General features: G+C 42.8%; 1 protein-coding gene across 2 annotated transcripts in view; it reads right to left on the minus strand.

Moving 5' to 3' along the window:
- Positions 1 to 22137, minus strand: part of RNF17 (ring finger protein 17) — a 218453-nt gene that overhangs the window by 86989 nt on the left and 109327 nt on the right. For both annotated transcript variants that reach the window (XM_089775614.1, XM_089775613.1), the window contains 5 exons: positions 20576 to 20750; positions 10885 to 11075; positions 9977 to 10115; positions 7847 to 8000; positions 6878 to 6993 (listed from right to left, as the gene is read on the minus strand). In XM_089775614.1, the coding sequence (XP_089631740.1) occupies positions 6878 to 6993; positions 7847 to 8000; positions 9977 to 10115; positions 10885 to 11075; positions 20576 to 20750 (775 nt within the window). The remainder of the gene's footprint in view (positions 1 to 6877; positions 6994 to 7846; positions 8001 to 9976; positions 10116 to 10884; positions 11076 to 20575; positions 20751 to 22137) is intronic.

The following is a 22137-nucleotide window of genomic DNA, read 5'->3' on the forward strand; positions in this document are numbered from 1 at the left end:
CCGATAGATGTAGTACATAGCTGCTATGTTGTCCATAAGCCCACGGACGGTTACTCCAGCTATCAGTGAATGGAAATGCTTGCAGGCGAGAAATACGGCTTTCAGCTCTAAGAGATTGATATGGGAGAGGGCTTCTGGTGCAGACCATCTGCCCTGTACGGAGAAACCTCCAATGTGTGCTCCCCAGCCCAAGAGGGAGGCATCCGTAGTCAACTGGATCGACGGTTGCTGACATTTGAACGGAACTCCTGCTAGCAGATTTCCTGGATGCAACCACCAACTCAGAGATCTGCGGACTAGAGGAGTAGGAGTTACTATTTTGTGCATGGAATGCTTCACCAGGATGTACATGGAAGTCAACCAATGTTGAAGGCAACGGAAATGAAGTCTGGCGTGCTGAACCACAGAGGTGGTAGTGGCCATATGGCCCATAAGGTGGAGACAGGTAAGTACCGTAACCGTAGGCGCCTGGATGACTACTGTGGCTAGATCGTGCAGAAGTTGGAAGGGCTCCCGGGGTAAGTATGCACGGGCCGTGATGGAATTGAGGCGTGCACCTATGAAATGTATAGCTTGCGTGGGATCCAGCGAAGACTTCTTGTCGTTGATTATGAGGCCAAGTGAGCGAAATGTCTGTCTGACCAGCATCACCATGTGTTGGGACTTCTTGACTGGACCTGCCTTTTATGAGGCAGTCATCCAAATACGGAAATATGATCACATTTCTGCGTCGCAAGTACACTACTACCGCCAGAGTTTTTGAAAACACCCGGGGGGCAGACGCAAGGCCAAACGGTAGCACTCGGTACTGGAAATGTTCATTGCCGATAGTGAAACGGAGGAAACGCCTGTGAGCTGGGTGTATGGCTATATGGAAGTAGGCATCTTGTAGATCAAGGGCTGCGAACCAATCGTCCATCTCCAGTGACGGTAATATCTTGGCAAGGGTGACCATCTTCAACCTCTGATGGTGAAGGTATTTGTTCAATTTTCTGAGGTCTAGGATCGGCCTCCATCCTCCGGTCTTTTTCTCTGTGAGAAAATACCTCGAATAGAAGCCCCTTCCTCGGAACTGGGGGGGTACGGGCTCTATGGCTCCTACGAAGAGCAAACGCTGTGCCTCTTCTTTTAAGCGGCTCTCGTGAAAGGGGTCCCTGAAAAGGGATGGGGTTGGTGGATTTGTGGGTGGTATGGTAATGAAGGGGATAGCAAGCCCAGATGCCACCAGTTGTAATACCCAACGGTCTGATGTAATTGCCATCCATTGGTCTCGAAAAGGTCAAAGTCGATGGTGAAACAGAGGAATGTTTTGTCGGTGTTGTTGAGCCGTCACAGAAGGTAGTCGTTGCAAGCCCTTGACCGTACCATCAAATGTGCTGTTTGGGATTTTGCTGGCTGTTTGAGCAGAGTGGTTGGGACCGTTTGCGTTGAGGACGCTGTCTTTGGCGTGATTGATCTAGGTCTCGTTGCTGCTGGTGTTGCCTCTGATAAGGATAATTATACCGCTTCTGATATGGGTAATACTTCTTGCGCCAAAAGGGAGGTGTATACATTTCCAAGTTGCGGAGCGTCGACCGAGAATCTTTACCGGAATGGAGTATCTCATCCGTTTTCTCTGCAAATAATTTGTTTTTATCGAAGGGGAGATCCTCGACTTTTGTGTGGAGCTCCTTTGGGACCGCCGCAGAGGCCAACCAAGAAGAGCGCCTCATTGTTATTGCAGTTGCCATGGTTCGAGCTGCTGTATCCGCTGCATCCAAGGAGATCTGCAGACTCGCCCTGGATGCCGTAAAACCATCCTGCACTAGGGATTATAAGAGGGGGCGCTTGCTCTCTGGGAGGCATTGGAGCAGCTGAGATATTTTTTCATAGTTGTCAAAATTATGGTTCGATAATAGCGCTGCATAATTAGAGATACGCAAAAGAAGGGTGCAGACCTCTGTCTGGGGTGCAAATTCTTCAAGAGGCGGTGTTGTTTAGTTTGGGACTGCGTTATCTGTATTTCCTGGGATTGCGCTACCCGCTTAAATAAATCCTGAAACTGCTTAAAATCATCCGGTGGGGATGAGTCTGGGGGAAAGACTGCCACATGTGAAGATCAAGGTGAAATGCCAGGGGCTGGGTCTTCAGACTGATGATCATCCTGGTCAGACAACTGGCCCTCTTCCACGACTGAGTGACGTGATGTTCCCGCTCGACTGCGTGAGGGAGAAGCCAGGTCCCGGTCACAGTGCTGATAGGCTGGAGGGTGCCTCACCAAAGGTGAACTGTAGCGCAAAGGGCGTTGGAAATCATACTGACGGGAGTGTGACCGTGGTGAGCACGGAGGAGAACGATGACATTTGTAATAACACCTTGATGGACGAGGAGATGAGCACCTAGATGATCTATCGCTAGTATGTTGTCTGTCGTGCCCATTGCGTGGAACGTAATAATAAGAACGGTCACATGACAGAGAATAGGATGGACGTCTATAGCAGCTCCTATAATGGGGGTGGCCATAAGGAGAGTCCCCTCTGTAATAAATATAATGCCCGGGACTGTGACGTCGGTACCCATGATGCCGAGACGAGCCACGCCCTCCTGGAGGAGAGGGGCCAGGTGAAAATCTTGGGGAAGGAGAAAGATGCATGCTCCGTCCCCGAACTGGTACAGGCACCTCTGAATGGGAAAGAGCACTTAAGTCTGGCTGCTGCTCCGATGCCGGTATACTTATCAGCTGCTGCTGGGAGGCTGCCTCCCCCAGTGCTGGGGCTGCCTGTAACTGACAAGCTCCACTGGGCATCTGCATAATTGGCTGAGGGGATGACTGCACGGGAGGGGTTTTCCCTGATGCAGAAGGCACAGCAGGGGATATGCTCCTGTCAACAGCTGCCTGCTGTGGGGAAGAAAGCAATGCAGGTACTATCTGACTATGCGCATAGGTTGTCTGCACCACAGCTGACTTCCGCGCCAGCAAGTTGCTGGCTGAGATACTGGTGCCCGTAGAGGTCTTTGAGGCGGCACCGCAGCCCGCGGGGCTTTGCTGAGGAGCGGTGCGGTGCCGGCTGCTTCTTAGCAGAGGCTGTGCTTGCCGGCACCAAGGCTGCGTCCGATGCTGAATGCGCTCTCTGAGGCGCTGCAGCCTTATTCTCCCTCGTCCCTGATCCTGATGAAGAGGATCGTGGGACAGATTCAGAGGGAGCACAATCACCCACCACCAATATATCGGGTGGCAGCGATCTAGCTGGGGAGATCCTTAGCCTTTTCTCTCTCAAGTCCGGGGACGAAATCCCTCTTTTAGGGGTTGTGTCCCGCTGTTCAGAGGTTTCTGCCCTGGGATCCAGTGCCTTATCAAGGTGAAACATCTTGAGCCTCATCTCTCTGTCTCACGGAGTATGGGCTGTCATTTTTGAACAATGCCCACAGGTGTGGGGAGTGTGGCTCTCCCCCAGGCAACATATACAGAGCGAATGCTCATCTGAGGTAGGCATTGGCTCGCTGCAGAGGCTGCATTTCTTAAAGCCTGGAGACCCAGGTATGGTGTTTGTCAGCTTCCTTCTGAGAGGGTTTTTTTTTTTTTTTTAAACTTATCCTCAGCTAGTAACAGCAGGGAGCTGCTGTTAGCCTGGGCTTTAATGAGGTGTTAAGAGGCTTGCTTTCTTCCCCCACCTTTTTTTTTTAAGTAGATAAGATCAAACAACAAAGAACTCTAACTATATACAATTAACTAACTAACTACAGGTTCCTTGAGGGAATGAAACTACTGTGAGGAGAGAGATCAGAAGCTCCCTCTGCGTTCAGGGATGGTTAAGAGGAACTGACAGGGAAGCCAAGTGCCCGCGAAGATCAGAGAGCGCGAATGGCACGAGCTGCACCCTGCGCATGTGCACCCGGCTGGAAACAGCTATACAAAGCATCCGAACTGCGGTGTGGGACGAGCCCGACACCATGAGTGGAGCACCCACGGGGACCACTCGAAAAGGAACAGTTAGATCTCACAATTCTTATTTGTGGGAAATTCTGTGTCACCTCGTGTGTTAAATTCATGGTTTCCAGAGATTCCTTCGCTTTCCCACAGAAACATGACTTCTGATGGGGAAATAAAGGGAATCCACAAGACCACTCATGAGTCTCTCCCCAGCAGTGCAGGCAGGTCACTTTGGGCACCCAGAGCAGCTAGTCGTCTTGGCTGGGTGGTCAGTGCAGGAGCTGAAGGTGCAGGGTCTCAAGTTGGGAGGTATGAGTGAGTGGGCTGGGGGTGCAGAGTCTCTTATCAAGTGGACATATGATGGGGTGGAATATGGGGAGGGCATGCGGCTCCCACACCAAACCCCTGAGAACTGGGAAGTGGGTGCAGTTCCCAGACTCCTGAGGAGGGAGGAGGGAAAGAGAAGCTGTGGGTCTTCCGACCCCCCAGGAGGAGGGAGGCCACCTGTCTGCCACCCTTCAGCACCGGGCCACAGAACAGGGAAAGAAAAGGCAGGCGGGTAGACATTAAGACCCAGTGGTGCCCCACATTTCTGGATGCCCTACACAGCTACATAGTCTATATGCCCTACATATTCTGCATGTGGGTAAGGAAGACACTGTGGCCTTACAAATGCCTTAGAAATGCTTATGGTTCTTCAGTGATTAGAAGTGATCTACATTTTGGGGATAAAAAAATTTTCTGTCAAAATGAGATCCATGAACTGTTTGCTACTGACCTTTCTAGAGAGGGCCAGTATTCAATATAAATTGTAAGTTTGAGTCCCCAGCCCTCCCTTGCTCTTCATCTGCTTATGATATAACACTAAGCATATGGCTGCACATATTTGTTGACTAATAACTAGAAGTAAAGAGTCATTAGTAGCTACAGTAGGTAATAGAGGGATTTGGGAATTTTCTCCAATGCTCCCCAATTTTGTTCTCCATCCATTTAAATATTGTAATTTAAATAAAATTACTAAAATAAATTAAACTGGCCTGATTGGATCCTGTTATTTTAAGAAATAAAATATGCAGATTTTCAGAATTTTAATATTTTGGGCACATAATTTTTAATTTTCTGGTGAAGAATTCCCCTAGGACTAAATTCTCCATCATTTGAAACAGAGTAGCAAATAACAGTAGAAGGCTGTTATCTTCTCCATGGACCTGCCACTTGAGGGGGACGGAGACAGACAGACTTTGCTAGTGGGTTTGACAGCTATTTCTAGATAGCAGAGGAATGTCAAGACTCAGGAATTCCTGTTCTTTAAGAAAATGTATTCTAGTGATTATAGACTCTTTTTCCCTTTTACTCCCCAGCCTTTCATATCAGATAACTTAGCTGCCAAACAATATCAAGTCTTTACTGAGCATAAGTGTCCTCAGATTTTTCAGTCTTCTAACAAAGCCAGATTTGGACAAACTGTCACAGAACAGTAAAAGGCGAGCTAACACTCCACCCCCGCAACATTTCAAGTCCTTGTTCAAAACCATGGAGGCTCTACAGATACTCAACAAAAGGAATAAAAATATTTTGCCATGAGCAATAAATTCTCAATAACAACTAAATCACTTTAGCTGAAATGTCATCCTCCCCCCCCCCAAAAAAAGTTTCTGTAAAAGTTTGGCAAAATTACTGGATCTTGTTTTTAGCTGGTTGTAATAGAAAGTGTTGGGAAAGCTTAACTATAGGAGTTATCTGTGCAGCTTATAATGGCTTAAGGAACACAAATTTGAAAAAAACATTGTCTGAAAACTTTTGTACTACAGCCGCTCCCTGAGTTATGACCACCTCCACTTACGACCATCCGCACTTACGACAAAAGCAGTCGTAAATGAGGTTCTGAGTTACGAACGGGGATCCGCGCTTACGAACAGAGCGGTCGCCATGTAACTCTATGGGATCCGAGTTACGAACACTTCGAGTCACAGACCCAGTGTTGGTCCGTAACTTGTTCGTAACTTGGGGAGCAGCTGTATTTGGGTAACACAAAATTATAATTGAAAGTTAGAATATTTCCTTTTCCCACATTACATATTTCATAAACTTTTTGTGTAGTCAGTTTTGCTGTTCCTCAAATTATCAATTTCTCCCTTTCTGAAAAGACTCTTACAAATATTAAAAAGCATAAAAGCCCTTAAAAGAGCCCCATCAATTTAGGATATGTCACTAAAAGGGTGCTTTATCAGATATGGGAAAATTTCCTGAAAATAGTGAAAACAAACAAAATTGAGCTGACAGTGTTGTTACAGAACAAGTGAGGTCTGTGAAAATTGACTTAGATTCTAAAATATCTGAAATAATCTGAAGACTAGTGGCAAAAACAAATACAAGAGCTAACTTTCCATCTCACATGCAACCAAAGAATTTTTAAACGCTACACTGTAATGAATTTAAGTTTTAAAAGCCCCGAGATTTAGTCTTTACTTATATTATCCTAACAAAGGAAACCCTTGAGATTCTACTAAATGATAGTGATAGAAATGTAGCCGTGTTAGTCTGGGGTAGTTGAAGCAAAATGCAGGACAATGTAGCACTTTAAAGACTAACAAGATGGTTTATTAGATGATGAGCTTTCGTGGGCCAGACCCACTTCCTCAGATCAAATAGTGGAAGAAAGTAGTCACAACCATATATACCAAAGGATACAATTAAAAAAATGAACAAATATGAAAAAGACAAATCACATTGCAATGTGATTTGTCCTTTTCATATTTGTTCATTTTTTTTTAATTGTATCCTTTGGTATATATGGTTGTGACTACTTTCTTCCACTATTTGATCTGAGGAAGTGGGTCTGGCCCACGAAAGCTCATCATCTAATAAACCATCTTGTTAGTCTTTAAAGTGCTACATTGTCCTGCATTTTGCTTCTACTAAATGATAAGCTTTTCAATTCATGACGACAACAGTTACCTAACTTACCTTTTCTGGCGGGCTTAAAAACTCATCTTTAACTTTACGCATGTCTTTAAGAGTTATTTTGGCAGTGTTGCCAAAGTCAACGTATTTAACTTCAACTTCCTGATGGCCTGGCAGTCCTTCAGAAAACACCACAATATCAAGGTAAAAAAATAAGAAGTTCATGTAAGTAAGCACATGTAAGATATATTAATGTCAACGGCCAAAATTTCAAAGATAGATGTATGCATACATTGTGTGTACATGACGTACCACATTCTGAAATAATTTAGATTGCAAATCAGCAAAACTACTACAGGCTTTAACAGTCAGTCACAATTCCCTTAAACCAAGGAAAAATCATAGGGTAAATTAATATGGTAAAAGTTGATCCTAATATCAGCTCCTCATATTTGTTATATATGGGATAGGCTAGGCATGTGCATGGAACACTCAGATGATCCTTTGCCTAGCACAGTGGGGTCCTGGTTCACGACTAGATCTCCTAGATGCTATGGTAATACAAAATAAATAAACAAACAGCTGAGATGTAATTCAGATCAGCCTCAATGACAAGGGGGACAAAGTGGCCACCAGCTGCACCCGTATCAGAAGGCTGCAGCCACTATTTTTTATGGCTCTTCTAGATCTGCTACACTCAAAGACTTTGTACTACAGAGGACTGGGCGCTTTATACAATGACAATTATGATTACGTTTGTTATTGAAATTTTACTCTATGTATGTATAAAAACTTTTGTTCCATCTATAATACTTTAAAATATGCAAACAATTATTAATAGCAAAGTAGCCAAATAAAAGCAAGTAATATCAAACAGTTTATAAGATGACTATTTGTATTGGTCTTTATTACTAATTTCTGCAGCAATAAACATGACTATTATCATTCAAGTTCAGTATATGGGTGTAATCAAATGCCACTTCCAATTATTTGACTCAACACCTCAGTCAAATCAGTAACTAACATACTTACCAGTAACTTGTGCCCTGTACCAAACACCGTCTTCAAACTTCGCTATGCAGGCTTGGCCTTGAACAGGACAGAGAATTTCCAGATTTTCTCCATCATCATTTTTATATACTTCCTCGATTTTCTTCAGGAGAACTAAAAAGTCCAGACTGTCTATCTAAAATAATGAAAAACAAATAAAAACCCATTATTATAGTATCATATTAATCAGAACAAACAATACCCATTCAGAATGTTTTGGGATTGTGACATGCAATTCCAGAAGGGAACTTGAGCTCAAAGGCTGCAGAAAACAATGACTGTCACAAAGGAAGTAAGTGCACTAACCAATGTTACAATTTTTGATATACTCTGTTTATCTATCTAATACCACACTGTGGACACAAAAACAGACACACATATGCTCTAGTATGGTTAAAGAGAGACCAAACTTAATTAAAACAATTAACGAAATAGAGATCCGCTACATGAACTATGCAACAGGGCTATTTCAGTGAGGATTTCACCTTGGAACCAATGGCCCTACAAACCTACAAGAGAGTATGAGGTTAATGCCCCTCTACCTCAGGCCTACCCAAGGCAAACTGTTCTCTTCCTCCAGGCAGGAAAAGATGAAGTGAGCCATGTTGTGCGCCAGATTGCCCCTTTACTATGCAATGTTGTGTTCTGAGCCTGTTCTCTATCCTTTTTAAACCCACCAACTGCATGGAACTTACCAGTTGTGACAAACAATTTAAATCCTAAGGTCAGACCATCAGGACGTCAGGTGGAAGGTTAAAGACCCCAAACAGCAGTTTACCAATTCTGCCATATGAAAAATCGCTTCCAGTCCCCAATCAAAATTTAATTATCAGCTCAGTCTCTTTGATTGTAAGAGATCTAGTTCATTACGCAAGAATCAAACAAAAACCAAAATGGCTACTTGCCAGCAGAAAACTGAAGCATCCCCTCAAGCAGGCAAGAGTCAACTAGTCAACCCATCGTGAACAGTGATGTACAGTGGCAACAGAAATGGGTGGAACAGGTAAAATGAAATATCCACACTTTCTCCCCATGCTGTGGTCAAGAAAGGGAATGGGAAAGTGGCTACACCTCTTCACTCTTCCATGAACACATGCTACATGCAGAGGGGGAGGCAACATTGCCCTAGCAGCTCCTGCCTGATATCACCCCATCCCTCACTTGTCTGGGTGGGAAGGAGAGAAGGGATGAGCCAATCCCTGATAGGGATATTATAATGCGGTTGACTTATCAAGTAGTCAATGGAATTTCCACTGACTACTCGACTAGTCGATAGTCACTTCTGCATTCCTTCTTTGAAATGTACAAGAGCCCCTCTTGGGGCTCTTGTACATTTCAAAGGAGAAATGTGGAACTCTGCATACAGCCCGGGCCAGCGGGAAGTCCCGCTGCCTCTGGGCTGCATGCAGATGCCTGCTTTGAAATGTACACGAGTCCCCAGCAGGGGTTCTTGTGCATTTCAAAGCCATAGAGCTTGGGATCAGCTGGGGACTCTCCAGCTGACCTCAGGCTTTGCTGAAGCTGTCAGGAACCTGGGATCAGCTGGGGAGTCCCCAGCTGACCCTGGATTCCGAGTGACATTTCCCCAGAACCCAGGGTCTGCTGAAGTGGCATTTTAAAGGGGCAGCGCCGCACAGATGATCTGCTGCTCAGCTGTGCAGAGCTACCACTTTGAAATACTCCTCTCCCACCTTTGCTGCCTCTATCTTATAGAGGTAGCAAGGGGGGGAGGGACCAAGTAGTTGAGAGACTATTCGATAAACAAATGCTTATCAGATAGTTGACTAGTCCTTAACATCCCTACTCTCTGATTCATGAGACACACACCCAGACTAGCATGATGCTGTTTATGAACTTGGCATAGTGCCACAACAAGTATTTCCTCATTTCCTCTTTTATTATTCAGAATCAGAATCCCCTTGCATTTAGCACATACATACACCTGTATTATAGGTGGGTATAAGAAAACTGAATAGAACTTTTTTTCCCAGGGGGAGTGGAGGAAAGCTAGAAACTGATTATTATAAGTCTAATATCTTATTTGGCAGCTTAATGTTTTATTGGTTATTTAAAGACCAAAAATTTTAATCAACATTTTAATTAAATACTTACCAATTGAAGGTAGAAATCACTAGGACTATTGATATGACAAACTACAATGGAGACTTCTGTCATTTCTTGTGGCAATGTGGGGGGGCAATATTGTAATGCCATATTATTTTCCAGTTGGCTGGGAAGCTGTGATCGAAACCTAATAAGAAAAATAGTTGTGAATAAATTCCGTCAAAGCAGTTGGAGATGAAAGGCACCTTTGTATTGAATTTTCTATGAAAGGCTTAATGGACTTTTTATTAGGCAACTCTCTCAATCAGCCAGTAATTTCATGCACAGTTAGCTGTTACAGTACTGCTGCACATGAACCACTCTTGAACTTTGCTATTTGTAGTGCCGTGCACCAATTTAATCTTTTCCATTAACAGTGAGCATCCCCAAAACTGTGACTATCTTTTACTCATTGTGTGTTTACATTATTTAAGTGGGTTAGAAGTGAAAGGCTACAGTTAACTACTTAGAATAAAACACTGTTCTTTCAAACATTTACTTTCTCTTGTTCATTAACAGGTAATTATTATTGCAACTAGGTATATGCAGGAGAAAGTTGATAAAGCATCTTTCATTTATCATCCCCTTTTCTTTAAAAAAAAAATCCTTGTTTTAATGACCACTAAACATTTACAAAGAAAACACAAAAAATAAAAACCTCAAGGCCATTAAACTTAGTAATATATTTCACCAGTCTGTTGGGTCAATTTATGTGTTATGAACAAAAATATTATTTGAAAGCTCAGAAATATTTTTTTCTTTGGGTATAAGTCTAACAAATCAAATGAGTTTCTGAGCTAGCAAAATGGGTATAGCATTTATTAACATAATTCATAGAATGTAAACTAGTATTCTTTAATTTTTGGTGTATTTTTGAAAAATATAAATGCTTAAAGTCCTTTTAAGAAGATACATACCTTGCTAACTCTGTAAAAACTAAAGCATCTTTAAGAGATACTGGCATGTCACTCCTTATTTTATTAACTGGCGGTTTCTTCAGATCTACAATGAGCACACCATTTTCTTCTCTAAATACTTTCATTATAACAGCTTTGTTATTTACCATTCTCAAAAATTCTGTTTTAATCTCTTCTCCCCAACCTTCATTCTGTTTGGGGGAAAAATAGTATTCTTAAGGATCATACATAGAAATGACACTCAGAATGAAATCCTGATTGCACTGAAGTTAGTGGCAAAACTCCCGAAGACATTGGTGAAGCCAGAATTTCCCACCCAATATTGAAACATTGACAAGACCTATTAGACCATCTAATCCATAACCTTGACAGTGCAGAATTGCTCTCTATGGTGTATTTTTATGTTTCTTTTCAGGCCTAGTTTTAAACAGATTCATCAAAGATCTTTTCATTACTTCCTTTTATGATCTTTTCTTTGCTTTTTTATAGATTACTCCCCTTCCTAAGATTTCATCATTTGATTTTCCTGATATTTAAATTACAATTCTCACTTGCTTAATTTCATTACTTATAATTTTACTCTCTTGAACCACTATAAACATATTTTTCTCCTTCTTTGGAATTTACTTGTAGACTACGTGGCACCCAGAAGTCGTGGACTGGTCAAACTATGGGGTATCTTTTCCCTCTCTCTCTCTCAACCTTTCTTCAGGCAAACCTTTACATTGGTTTCCAAAGTCTCTTAATACTGTTTTTATAAACATTTTAAAAAATAGACTAGAGCCATTCCACAGAATTTTAAATACGATGAACAAGCTATTTTTATTTGAGAGAGCATGTTGCTAATTGGTTTAAATGAGGCCTCAGTAAGGCAGCACAGTACCAAGATCAACTCCAAAGGTGGAAAAGGTACATATATTTCAGAGTAGAAATTACTGATACCCCCAAGAAAATATTTGCTGATAGGATTGGATAACATGGATATCCCATCCATGTTGTGGTGAAATGTGGTAACAACTGTGAAGTCTACTATGACTGAGCTAAGCAAAAGGCCAGATTTCCATAGCTCCCATATGTATTCAAATATCATTGGTAAGGGCGTTGAAAGGGCCGGGCCTCTTGGCTTGTTCATTTTAACACCATATGTTGAATATCTTCCATTAATGTAGGTATTATGTGTGGATGTCTTTCTGCTGTTTAATAATATGTCCTTCACCTGTTCCAAGTACATCAATTCATCGTGATGGAAGCATCCAGGAGCTATGCTCTCAGGTGAAGTCTCTTCAGGTTTAGGGGGTAAATCTATCCAGCATACTGTATTAGAAGATTTGGCAGAAGTGGATGAATGCATAGTGTACACACTTGCCCTCCTCAACCAGTACAACTATCAAGTTTGTAAGAGACGCATCAGAGCAATCAAGATGACTTTGGTCTTGTTGGTTCTTATTTTGCACATTGCATTTAATAGCATGGAGCTAGAGGGAAACATGTATAGCACAGTCGTGTTTCATTTGAGAAGACAGCATCTCCCAGGAATCAGAAACCCCTTCCTTGCTCTTGAACAGAATTTCTGGCATTTGTAATTCTGGAATGTCACAAAGAGGACTATGGATGGGTGTCCCCAATGATTATGTTCTATAGAAGTGTGTTGCTTAACTTCTACTCATGGTCCTGAGAAAATACATGTTCAATGCATCCACTGTAGTGTTTTGATATCCTGGAATTTGTAATTCTGGAATGTCACAAAGAGGACTATGGATGGGTGTCCCCAATGATTATGTTCTATAGAAGTGTGTTGCTTAACTTCTACTCATGGTCCTGAGAAAATACATGTTCAATGCATCCACTGTAGTGTTTTGATATCCTGGAAGATGCAAAACTGATATCTGACATTATTCTGGATACACCAGTTCCTTAACTGCATGGCTTCAGTATCTAAAGAGTGTGATTTTGCTCTGCCTGGCCTGTCCGTTTATATAGAACAGGTAGGCAATGTTATCCATCATTAACCTTATGCCTTATTCTTGGTCATGGTCAGGAAGTGCAAACACAGGTTGCAATTTTTCAAGTGCTACAGTGTCTCTGAAGGGGATAATCTGCCCTGAATTGCATAGTGCCATAAGTGATCCCCACCAGCCTCAAGAGTATGGCGAGTATCATGAAAAGGAGGAGTATGTGCAAAGTGATATTCTCTCACACACACATTGTGGGGCTGAACCCACCACTGCAGTCTTTGACTTTGAATGGCATGATAAGGCACTTATTCAAGCTGTGACTGTGAAATATAAATGATTCTTAGGCAAACCTAAATGCAGTGCATGCACGGTGTACCATAAATGTGGTTGCCTTCATATGACCTAATAGCTGGAGGCAGGTCCATGCCCATATCTGTAAGCTATTCAGTATTATTAAGATCAGACCAGCTATACTGATTAAACAGGTTAGTGATAGTGATGCTTTGGCTTCCAGAGCCTCAAGATGGGCCCCAATGAAATCCAGTTTCTGCACAGGTGTCAGTATTTATTTTTGTATGCTTCTCTGTATTGCTAGCCATAAAAATAGAGACTATGCCTTGAGTAATGTCTAATACCTTTTCTTGGGTGGCAGCTTTTAGTAGGCAATCATGAAGATAGGAAAATATTAATCACCCCATGACACTCCCCCATGCTTTGGAAAACTGGCTTATGAATATGAAGACACATAACTCAAAGATGCTTTATGCAATAACAGATCATGTAGCATATCAATTTTATAGTTAAAATCTGCTATATCTATATATTCTATTTTTGTTCATGTATCATTCTTGTATGTGAAGCTAGAAATATGAAGTTTGAATTGGTTTATAGTTCTAATGTGTTAATGAGGACCATTAGTAGTACACTTCAGGTATTTAATGTTTCAGTACTCACATTAATGACTTGTGAATAGTTGTGTTTGTCTTGTAAGCCCAAACTGTGATTGGTCCTAAAAGGACATGTGACCATGCCACCTGCTACTAGAATCCATCTTGCACCTGGTAATTTTGGATGGGAGAGGCAAAACAAGGGATTCCCAACTGGGGGATGGAGGGAGGCGGGGGGATAGAAAGGCGGAAGTCAATTTAAGCAATCAGCCTTTGTCTTCATCTGTCTTTTGAAACTGCCTGGCACATCCTAAGAGGTTATAAAAGAACTTTGAAGAAGATTATAGATCAGAGTAAGAGATCAACTCCAATTTGAATCTTATACCTGAAATAAGAACAGCTGTTTAGGGTAAGAATCTCCATGTATCAAGTTTCTTAGCAGATTAGAATTAACTATGCATTTTCTATTAGTTTTAATTTAGTAACTTACTTTGATCTGTTTTCACTTGCAACCACTTAAAGACTATTTTTTCTATTTAATAAAAACACTTTTATTATCAGACCCAGTGCAAATAATTATTACATGGGGGGAAGGGAAGAGAGCAACAACTGTGTATCTCTCTCTTTCACTAATAAAGAGAACTAACCTTATGAGCTTTCTCTATGTAAAACTTCGTTTAGGGTTTTAGTTTCGCTTGGGAGTTGGTTTCCACCATTACTGCACAAGGTGAATAACACTTTCTTCTTTGAGTAGTGTTCCTGTGAGTGCTCCACTATGGGTGACTATAAAGCAATAGTTGGCTTTGGAGGCAGGTTTGGAACCCTGTCATTATCACCAAGGATAATACTGCTTGTCCCACAGCCATGGATGATGTGATGGAGGATGCCAGAGCGTTTGTGAAAATGTGTGGTCTGATGACCAAGTAGCTGAGTTGCAAATGTCCTGGAGAGGTACATTCTAGAGGAAGGTGGTTGTAAAGGATATGGCCCTGGTGGAATCGGGAGTGATGGTGCCAGGTGTTTTTTTGTTTTGGATGGTGTAGCATGTGAGGATGCATGAAGAGATCTACTTGGTGATCTTCTGAGAAGAGATAGCCTGTCCTTTGGATCATTCCGTGAAGCACAGGAAGAGTCTAGGAGACATTCGCCAGGCTCTCATACGATCAATGTAGAACACGAGCGCTCTACGGATGCCATGCCACGTGTGATGGCTCAGTGTGCAGCTTGGGGAAAAATTCAGGTAAGTGTATCGGTGCGTTGATGTGGAAGGGAAAAAGAATTTTCAGGAGGAATTTAGGGTGAGGACAGAGTGCCACTCTGTCCTTGCTAAAAATTGTATGGGGGGGGTACACCATTAGGGCAGCAAGTTCCCCATCTCTTGCTAGAGGTTATTGTGATGAGAAAGGAGACCTTCATAGATAGGAATGGAGGAATAACAGGTAGTTTGAACCAGGGCTTTATTTCGAACTACTGGGTCCCTGCTGTGTGTAGACACGGGCAGTTAGTCTGGACTTGTAAATTTCAAAAATGGCAACTGGCTGGGAAGATGCAAATGAAGCGTGAGATATATTAATCCCGGGCTTGATTTGCAACTTCGAATGCCTACATTATCCTCCCTAGTTCGAACTAAGGGGCTCGTGTAGACATTCCCTAAGGTACAAGAGGTAGTCCAATAGGAGGGGGAGGCGGGCAGTTTCAGGGGGTGTAGTGAGAATACGTTTAAGCCACTGGGTAAATCTGTTCCATTTGAAAGTGTATGTTTTCCTGATGGATTCTTTTCTGCTGTTGATTAATATCTGTTTTACTCTTTCTGAGCAGATATTTTTGGCATCTTGGAGCCATGAAGGAGACAGGCATGAAAGTGGCGTTTGTGTGGTTCGGAATGGAGAATTCCACTGTGATTCTGGGAGAGAAGATTGTATTAAAGCAGAAAAGCGTGTGGATCTGTTACTGTCCTTCTATGGAGGTAAGGATACCATGTTTGTCTCGACCACACTGGTGTGATGAGAATCACATGAGTTCATTCTGTTCTGATTTTGATGATGACCCTGTTGGAGCATGGGGAGAGGTGGGTATGCGTAGAGTAACGGTGCATCCCATTTGATGGAGAAAACATCCCCAAGGGAGTGCTTCCCTAAGGCTGCTCTGGAGCACTAAAGGTGGCTTTTGCGATTGTTCCTGGTTGTGAAAAGGTCTATGTCTTGCTGACCCTATTGGTGGAACACGTAATTGAGGGCTTGTGTGTCTATCTCTCATTCATGTTAGACATAGAACTTGCAGCTGAGGGCGTCTGCTGTAACGTTTAGCACCTCTGGGCGGTAAGTAGCAATAGGGGTAATCTGGTGTGGAAGGCACCAGTTCCATAGTTTGAGAATTTCCATACACAGGGATGGGGATCATGCACAGCCTTGCTGATTGATACAATACATGCAAGTGGTGTTGTCTGTCAATGTTGATAGTCTTGCTTGCTATGTGGTGTAGGAAATGCTGGCTTGGGTACCGCACTGCTCACAGTTCTAAAAGGTGGATATGGAAAGTTTGCTCTATAAAGGACCATTTGCCTTAGGCTGTGAGGGTTCCCAGATGGGCACCCCATTGTACGAGTGATGCACTGGTCATCATGGTAAGTGTAAAGGTCGGTTCATGGAATGGAACTCCAGTTAAGATGTGTGGATTCGAGGTTGCATATGGTGTCGAATCCATGTGTGGGAAGAGTCGCTTTGGTTTTGACAGTATCGATACGAGCTCTTGTAAACTCCAACGCCTGAGTGGGATGGAGCGTGGGTTTCTCGTCATTTACATGGAAGCCCAGGTAGAGCAGGTGGTTCGTGGTAGTCTCGATCACGTCCCTTGTCTCTTGACAGGATGTGCCTTTTATGAGACAGTCATCTAAGTATGGTAATATCATGACTCCCTGATGACATAGGCATGCCGCTACAACTGCTAGAGTTTTGGAAAACACTCTGGGAGCATTGAAACGCCAAAAGGGAGCACTCAGTGTTTGTAATGGCCAACTGTGAATCGTAGAAAACGCCTGTTGGTGGGTCGAAAGCCGAAAGCCAAACTCCTTGATCTAATACTGGAATTATTGTTGGTAGGGTCACCATCTTGAATTGTTGGTAAGCAATGTATTTGTTGAGCTTCCTTAAATCCAGAATGGGCCTCCATCCTCAGCTCTTTTTCTGTGTTAGAAAAGTTGAGTAGACCCCTCGACCATGGAACTCTGTTGGTACTGGTTCTGTGGTGCCTAATTGGAGGAGGTGAAGCACCTCTTGCTTGAGGAAGGTCTCGTGAGAAGGGATGATGGGTAGGAGGACGAGAAATGAAAGGGATGGAATAACCATGGTGGATGAACACTAGGACTCATTTGTCCAATGTTATTTGAGCCGACTATTGAAAAAAGGGGCAGAGGCGGTAGTTGAATTGTGGATAATTGGTTGATGGTGTGACCACAAGGAAAGGGTCTTTTTGGCTCCCGAACGAACCTTCAAATTTGCTGTTTGGATGTAGAAGATTGGGCTTCTGCTGTTTGATATTGTTGCTGGTGTTGAGGCCTCAGTCGTAGGGGCCTTTGTTTCTGTCAGAAGTCATACCTTGGTTGCTGTCTGTATGGCTTCCTGGGTCTCAGGTAGTTGGTGTATCTGGCTCTCTTAAATGGAGGCGTGTACATGCTCAGGGTCCTTAGGGTGGTACTGAAGTCCTTCATCGAATTAAGTCCTTCATCAGTTTTTGCAGCAAAGAGATTGATTTTAATCGAAGAGTAGGTCTTCAACCTTCTGCTGCAAATCCCTCGGAACCCCCGGATGCTTGGAGCCAGGATATTCTTCACATCACGATAGATGAGGCTGTGATGTGTGGAGCTGTGTCTGCTACATCCATTGTGGACTGTAGTGCGGTGCGAGAAATTGTATGGCCCTCTTGCATAATGTTGAGAAGGACAGGCTTCTTGTGTTCAGGTAGGTATTGTATAAACTCTTGAAGCTTGGAATAATTACAGTAGTCGTAATCCGCTAGCATGGTGGTATAATTCACTGCTCTAAGGAGCAGGGTGGCCGAGGAGTATACTTTATGACCCATAATATCCATTTTTTTGTGGTCCCTGTCTTGTGGTGTTGATCTAATACTGGGTTGTCTAGCTCTGTGTCTAATGGAATTGACTACCAGGGAGTTTGGTGGAGGGTGAATGAAAAGGAAGTCCATTCCCTTTGGTGTGATGAAGTATTTTAGGTCTGCTCTTTATTGTTGGTTGGAGTGATGGATGCTAGGGTCTGGCAAATGTTGTCTGCTGGGTTCATAATAGCTCTGTCCATGGGGAGGGTGATCCTGGAAGAGGTTGCAAGGTTCACAAGAGGCAATACTGTTTTTCCAGAACTTCCTGTAAATCTCTTGTGCTAATGCTACCCTTTTAAAAAGTTCTAGGAACTTCAAGTCATTGGTTGGTGGCGGGGTGATGGATATAACCATCTTGTCTGGTGAGGACAAAGAATTATGCACAGGGGACCTGTATTCGCCCTCAGACAAAGAGTCCTCCATCTCAGTCTGGACTGGGGAGTGAAGTACTGTTATAGATGTCGTGGGTTGGGAGAACAAGGTGGTACTCTTGATGTTGTGGAAGGTGCAGTATGATGGCTCTTCCAATGAGGACGTGACTCCCATGATTGCCATTGCCCAGGGTAAAGGGGCAACGGGTATGTGTAATGATGCGCACACCAGGGTGGTGATGGTGGTTGTGGTGGAGGATATGCTTATATATTAGGCCAAATGTCCCAGGATGGAGCTCTCAGTGCTGACCTGGAATGCTGGGAAGAAAAGTGGCCATGTGGCTTGGTGCTGGCTTCATTTAGGGAGTGCACCGATTGTATGGAGGAATCTGGAGATGATGGTGCTGGTGTATGACTGCTCCTGATAGGAGACTTATGTCATGGATGCTCCTGGGTTGGTACCGGGGTACGTATGTTACTCAGTGCCATTGGTGCAAATGGCACCAACTGGTCAAGAGGAAGCATCTCGGTATGGGGTCTATTAGGTGCCGATGCGAATACCGACTGAGTTGGCGGCTTCAGAGTTGAGCAGTGCTTATGTTGGCTCAGCGGTGCAGTTGGGGCCGACGGTGCCACTTGTTTTCGTTTGGGCTCTGAGTGTACCCTCTTATGTGGTGCCAGAATCTTGGGTGGTACCATGCCCGATGTGCTGGGCCTGTCCGTGATACTGACCCTCACAGCTGTCAGTGCCAAGGTTAAGAATCGGGCTGGAGACAGCCTTGTTTTCGAGAGAGAGATGCCAAAAGAGGTAGAGGGATGTGTTTTGTCCATACCTTTCAGCTCAGTGTACTAACACTATGTAGACAAAAAAGATTATCAATTGTAATGCTGCTGGGAATTCCATCTCAGGGCAAGGACAGTTGAGAAGGAACTCAAGGGTGGGGAGAGGGTGTCAAGTTGGGCAGCACTGACCAACAGTGTGCAAAAAGTAGAGAATACATGTACAACCCAGATGAGCACAGCTGCTGAATGACAGACATTCCCTGGTGCAAACTCTGATCTAGAGCATGGGAAACACATTCATCTCAAGTGGGGCACCCAGAGGGACACTCCTCAAAAAACTGTAAAACCTTGGGGTGACTTATAGCAGCATGCAATATTTTCTATCAGTTTATCACTTCTGTTTAAATCAATGCGAGCTGCATTTCAAAATCTAGGGCAAATTATGACCCAAGAAGATGAGAATAAAAATCATCACGTTAAATGTAATACTTTAATATTAGATGACAATTTCTTTTTTCTGAGCCCAATACTGGAAGTGGCCATCTTTACAGAAAGTGATGTAAACTGAAATAGCTGTAAAAGTGAAAGATCAGTGGAAGGTGGTTTCACAATAATTGGTAACTTATCTTTTATTGTTTTACACAAGAAAAATGTTAAACTATGTAATTTTAAAAGAAAAAAATACATTTGTATATGAAGTTTGTCATACACAACTATTTCAAGTAAGGGAGACAAATATCTATATGTTTAGTCTCCAGTCTACATTTGACAATGTTTTTAATATAATCACTTTCCCTACACAGTCATGCTCTCCTGCATGTGTGGGTTTCTTTCCCTTTGTGTGTGTGATACATTTAAAAAGAAACTGAAAATGTGGTTCTAAACCCTCATAACTGGAAGATGGAATCAACATTCCTCAAATGAGGCTAACTCCATGAGCACAAGTTAAGCAAGTAATAAAGAAAGTATTGTTACAATTTATGTCCTTTTGTTAAGAAACAAATGTTAGTAGCAAGTGGGGGGAATGAGACATAAGGAAATATCTAGCAATATCAAGACCAATTTCAAAGTAAGAGGTACCAGATTTTTGATAAAAAGGGAATGCTTAATCAGATAATTGCAAAACTATTCTAAAAGTGGGCCGTTCTATACCATTGCCTATTTGATTGATTTTTTTTTTCAAAAGACAACTTGTGCCAGGGGCATGTCTATCAGTCAATCAAGGACTATGACTGTTAATTATACACTTCTCTTTTAGATTGTGAGAAAAGGACATCTCAAGAACAGCTCCCAAATTATTCAAGTATAAATCTTGTATGGTAATACATTCTTTAAAGCACTAATTACAGAGCCACTGGCATATCTTAAAAATAATTAAACTCTCGTTATATTCATTGGAAAACAACAATAAGCCTATTTTTTAATATATGACTTGAAGAATTAAGCAGTATACACCAATTTTATCTTGTGGGGTTTTTGGGGGGGGTATTTTGGAAAATTGTGAAAATAGGACTAATTTTAATTCCATAATAAAAAACCAAAAAGAAAAAAAACTCTTAAAACTATACAAACTGCGTTTACTTACTGAGTTTTTGGGAACTATGTCCTTCAGTGAGCACTGCACTGCTAACGGAGGAATATCCTTGAGTTGTGCCTCTATACGTGGATCAGGCTTCCTTATAAACACACACAAGTCATTTACCACTAAGTTCTGTAGAGCAGCTTGTTCTGGTGGCCTCACCACAGGGACACCACCAATCCTAGTGGGAATATAAACAAAGAACAATAGTACAATAATGCAGCATAGCCTGGGAGCACGTGTATTTCTGTGGGCAAGTTAATAATAGAAATATAAGGGAGGTTTCATTTATTCATAAAGATCTACAGAATCATAATTTCCATAAAGTCACCATCTGAGGCACAGCAAGGAGGACAAGTTCTTTCATCTGCTCACGGCTCCCAATTACAGGCCTTCTAACTGGGGGAAATTTTGATAGGACAATGTTGTTGGAAATGAGTCAATTTAGGCATCATTCAAAAGCCTTTGCTCCTACAAACACAATGGTCTAAAACAAACTTAGAACAATTATGTAGGTATATATTTTAGAAAGTGTTTAAAAATCAACTTTTAAAAAGATACCTTAACATAGGCATGTCAAACATGCAGTTATATTATGGCCCTCAAATACAGCACCGGTTGTACCCTCTTAACCAGGACTCCCTTGTCTGGAAACATCCATGGTCCAGCACCAACCATAGATGTTCCTGGACCACAGAACCCAGGAACAGGGAGGTCTGGCAGCAGGGCAGGAGCGCCGTAGGTGGCACCAGTGACTCAGCTGGTATCCCCAGTTTATGTGTGTGTGTTGGGGAAGGGGGTGGGGGGGGGGAGAACAGGCAGGCACAGCGGAGAATTCTGGCCCCACCGGCAGCAAGGGAGATCTAGTCCTATCCGCCTCGTCCACACAGCTTCGGCTCCAGCCCCAGAACACGGCAGCTATGGAGCTCTGTTCTAGCTGTGGAGCTCCTATCATGGTGCTGCGCCCCAGGAGCAATGGGGATGGAGGCATCTTGAGAGCCCTGGAGAGTTGGGGCAGCAGCGAGAGTAGGCTGGCATCCTAACTCGCTGGTAGCCTGGGTCAAGAGACAAAGGACCTCCCCTGGTCTGGCAAACCCCCTTATTTGGGACCATTCAAGTCCCGAGGGTGTCAGACCAGCGAGGTCCAACTTGTACTGTATTATCAGTTAATGTTCAGAACATGATACTGGATATGTTCTGGGATGATGTGATGATTCGTGAAGATAGCTGAGGCTTTTTCTGCTGTTTATTCAATACTTTAGGACTGTTAAATGGAATTTGCACTTGACAGTATTAGACCAGTTTGTGAAAAACTTCTCCCTTTAGATTTAGACAATTCTGTAATGACTGCCTGGTAGTTCGCGGAAAAGAAAAGTTAAATAATCTTTCCCAGTATTTCCTGACAACCCCAGAACTCTTCAGAATTTCAAACTAAACGTTAAGCACAGATGACATGACTTCCCCAGGAGTAACCAAGAGTCCCCTAGAGTAATTAGGTGCTGTTAAAACCCAAGAAGAGGTGATTTTAAACTGCAGTATGAGTTTACTTGCACTGGCAATCCATCAGC

This window comes from Pelodiscus sinensis, chromosome 1 (assembly GCF_052426305.1).
Source record: "Pelodiscus sinensis isolate ZL-2025 chromosome 1, ASM5242630v1, whole genome shotgun sequence".
NCBI lineage: Eukaryota > Metazoa > Chordata > Testudines > Trionychidae > Pelodiscus > Pelodiscus sinensis.